Raw genomic sequence first — 1936 nt, forward strand, 5'->3', positions numbered from 1 at the left:
GACTAAAATTTGAAATATAATATTTTTCATGGTAGCTATAATGGTGGCAATAGTGGAGGAGGGGAAGGAATTTTTAGTGGTGGAAAAAAAAAATTAGAAGGGAGGAGTAAAACGGGTTAGGGGCGCTGGGGTAGCAAACCATGTGGCCTTTTCCGTTTGGACTCAAAATATAACGAGAGATACATTTAAACCTTTTCTGATAGTACATGATATATTTGGCCTTTTCCGTTGAATATTAATTGATCTTCTTTTTCCTTTTTGACCTTATCATGACTGCAGAATTTGTGGATGTGATGTGATGGTATTCACATAGACACCAATACTCCCAATGAAAGTATCATGTTTGGTGCCGTGGAATCCACCAAAAGAACGATCATCTTCTATTTCAAACTTGAACTCTTTGTAAGGGATTGATGGATGGATCCTAGTGCTGCCATATGGTCTATAGGAACCTTTGTTGGTGCCAAATATTATTGATCTTAAACCAGTTGAATAATTGGTACCACTAATCCAAGTAAGATATTCTGATGGATAATCCAATACAACCTTCAATGAAATATGGGTGATCATTAAATTTATTAGAATAATATTTAGTACTATTCTTCTTACCACCGATGGATGTTCTGGGGTAGTAAGTACCCCTGCATCCGATAACTTATCTCATATTTGAGTCCTAAGAACGAATTCATCTTTAATAGGGATACTTTACCGTCCAAGTGGGACAATGCCGAACATAGGATGGAAAAACCAAAAATACTGAAAAATAAGTGTGCATAAACAGAATTCGTATCCGTCATTATAAACAAATTGTGAGTGCAAAACTTATAAAAGTCTACCCGATACACTAAGCTCCCGCTACACGCGAGATCCGAAAAAGGACTGGACCATAGAAAAAGTAAAAGAGAGAGGATAGAAACTTACTGTAGTGAAGTTTGTAGTGTAGCTGTAGTTGTAATCAGGACCATGTCTGTCCGACAAAACAGAGTGGCCATTCTCAACGAACAGGAATTGAAGTGAATGAATATAATATGTGTCAGTAGGATTGCTAGAAAGAAAAATCTTGGCTATTTCACCTCTTCCCTTTTCATCCCAAACAGTTCCCTTCTTTCCTCCCACTGGCCCAAACTTGATCATATCAATTTTCTTATTCATTCTTGTTTGTGAAACGTAGTACTCTAGTTAGTTTACATATGAAGTGTGTGTGTGTGCGCGCTAATTGTTATTTATTGCCGTTTTCTGTTGGATACAAAAACTGCCGTGGGCTATAAAGGAAAAATTAGGTTTAGCATTCAGTAGAATTATAATCACCTTAGGTTTAGGATTTTCTTACCTTAGGATTCAATAGAATTTTAATCACTTTAGGTTTAGGATTCCTTTACCAATTAATGTTACTTATGTTGATTTTCTAGATTTTAAAACCAAAACTATTTAGAATAAAAAGAGGAGCTGAACACTTATATAAAACAAAGTAATTTCATGAATAGTCATTTAATTTTTACTTTATTATATTAAAGTAACTAAATTTTTTTCTGTAACTAAAAAGGTCAGTACTCAACTTTGCTTAAATATCATAGAAATTAAATGTCTCAATTATTTCCGCTTAGTAATAATCTATGATACTGTGATGACCCAAAATGTCATCTTTAAATTTAATAATTAATTTTGTGTTCTAAGACCTCGAAAAGAACTATTTATCATTACTCGACTTGCGTGTGCAGTCCGTAAAAATATTTCGGAAAGTTTTCAGGTGAAAAATGAACTAAAATGTGAATTAGAGCTTTAAAACTCAACTGAGTTGACTTTGGTCAAGATTTTGAGCAAACGGACTCGGATCAGTGTTTTGATAGTTTTGGTAGGTCCGTATCATGATTTGGGACTTAGGCGTATGCCCGAAATCAAATTCCGAGGTCCCTAGCCCGAGATATGGAATTTTGAT

At 34.6% G+C, this 1936-nt stretch overlaps 1 protein-coding gene across 1 annotated transcript; it reads right to left on the bottom strand.

Annotated features, from left to right (window-relative positions):
- Positions 1 to 267: 267 nt before the first annotated feature.
- LOC142174650 (inactive protein RESTRICTED TEV MOVEMENT 1-like) lies at positions 268 to 1152 on the bottom strand. Its single transcript, XM_075240487.1, has 2 exons — positions 922 to 1152; positions 268 to 546 (listed from the first exon to the last, which is right to left on the bottom strand). Exons 1-2 carry the CDS (start codon positions 1150 to 1152, stop codon positions 268 to 270), a joined length of 510 nt encoding a protein of 169 aa, XP_075096588.1.
- Positions 1153 to 1936: the final 784 nt, after the last annotated feature.

This window comes from Nicotiana tabacum, chromosome 20 (assembly GCF_000715075.1).
Source record: "Nicotiana tabacum cultivar K326 chromosome 20, ASM71507v2, whole genome shotgun sequence".
Lineage (NCBI taxonomy): Eukaryota > Viridiplantae > Streptophyta > Magnoliopsida > Solanales > Solanaceae > Nicotiana > Nicotiana tabacum.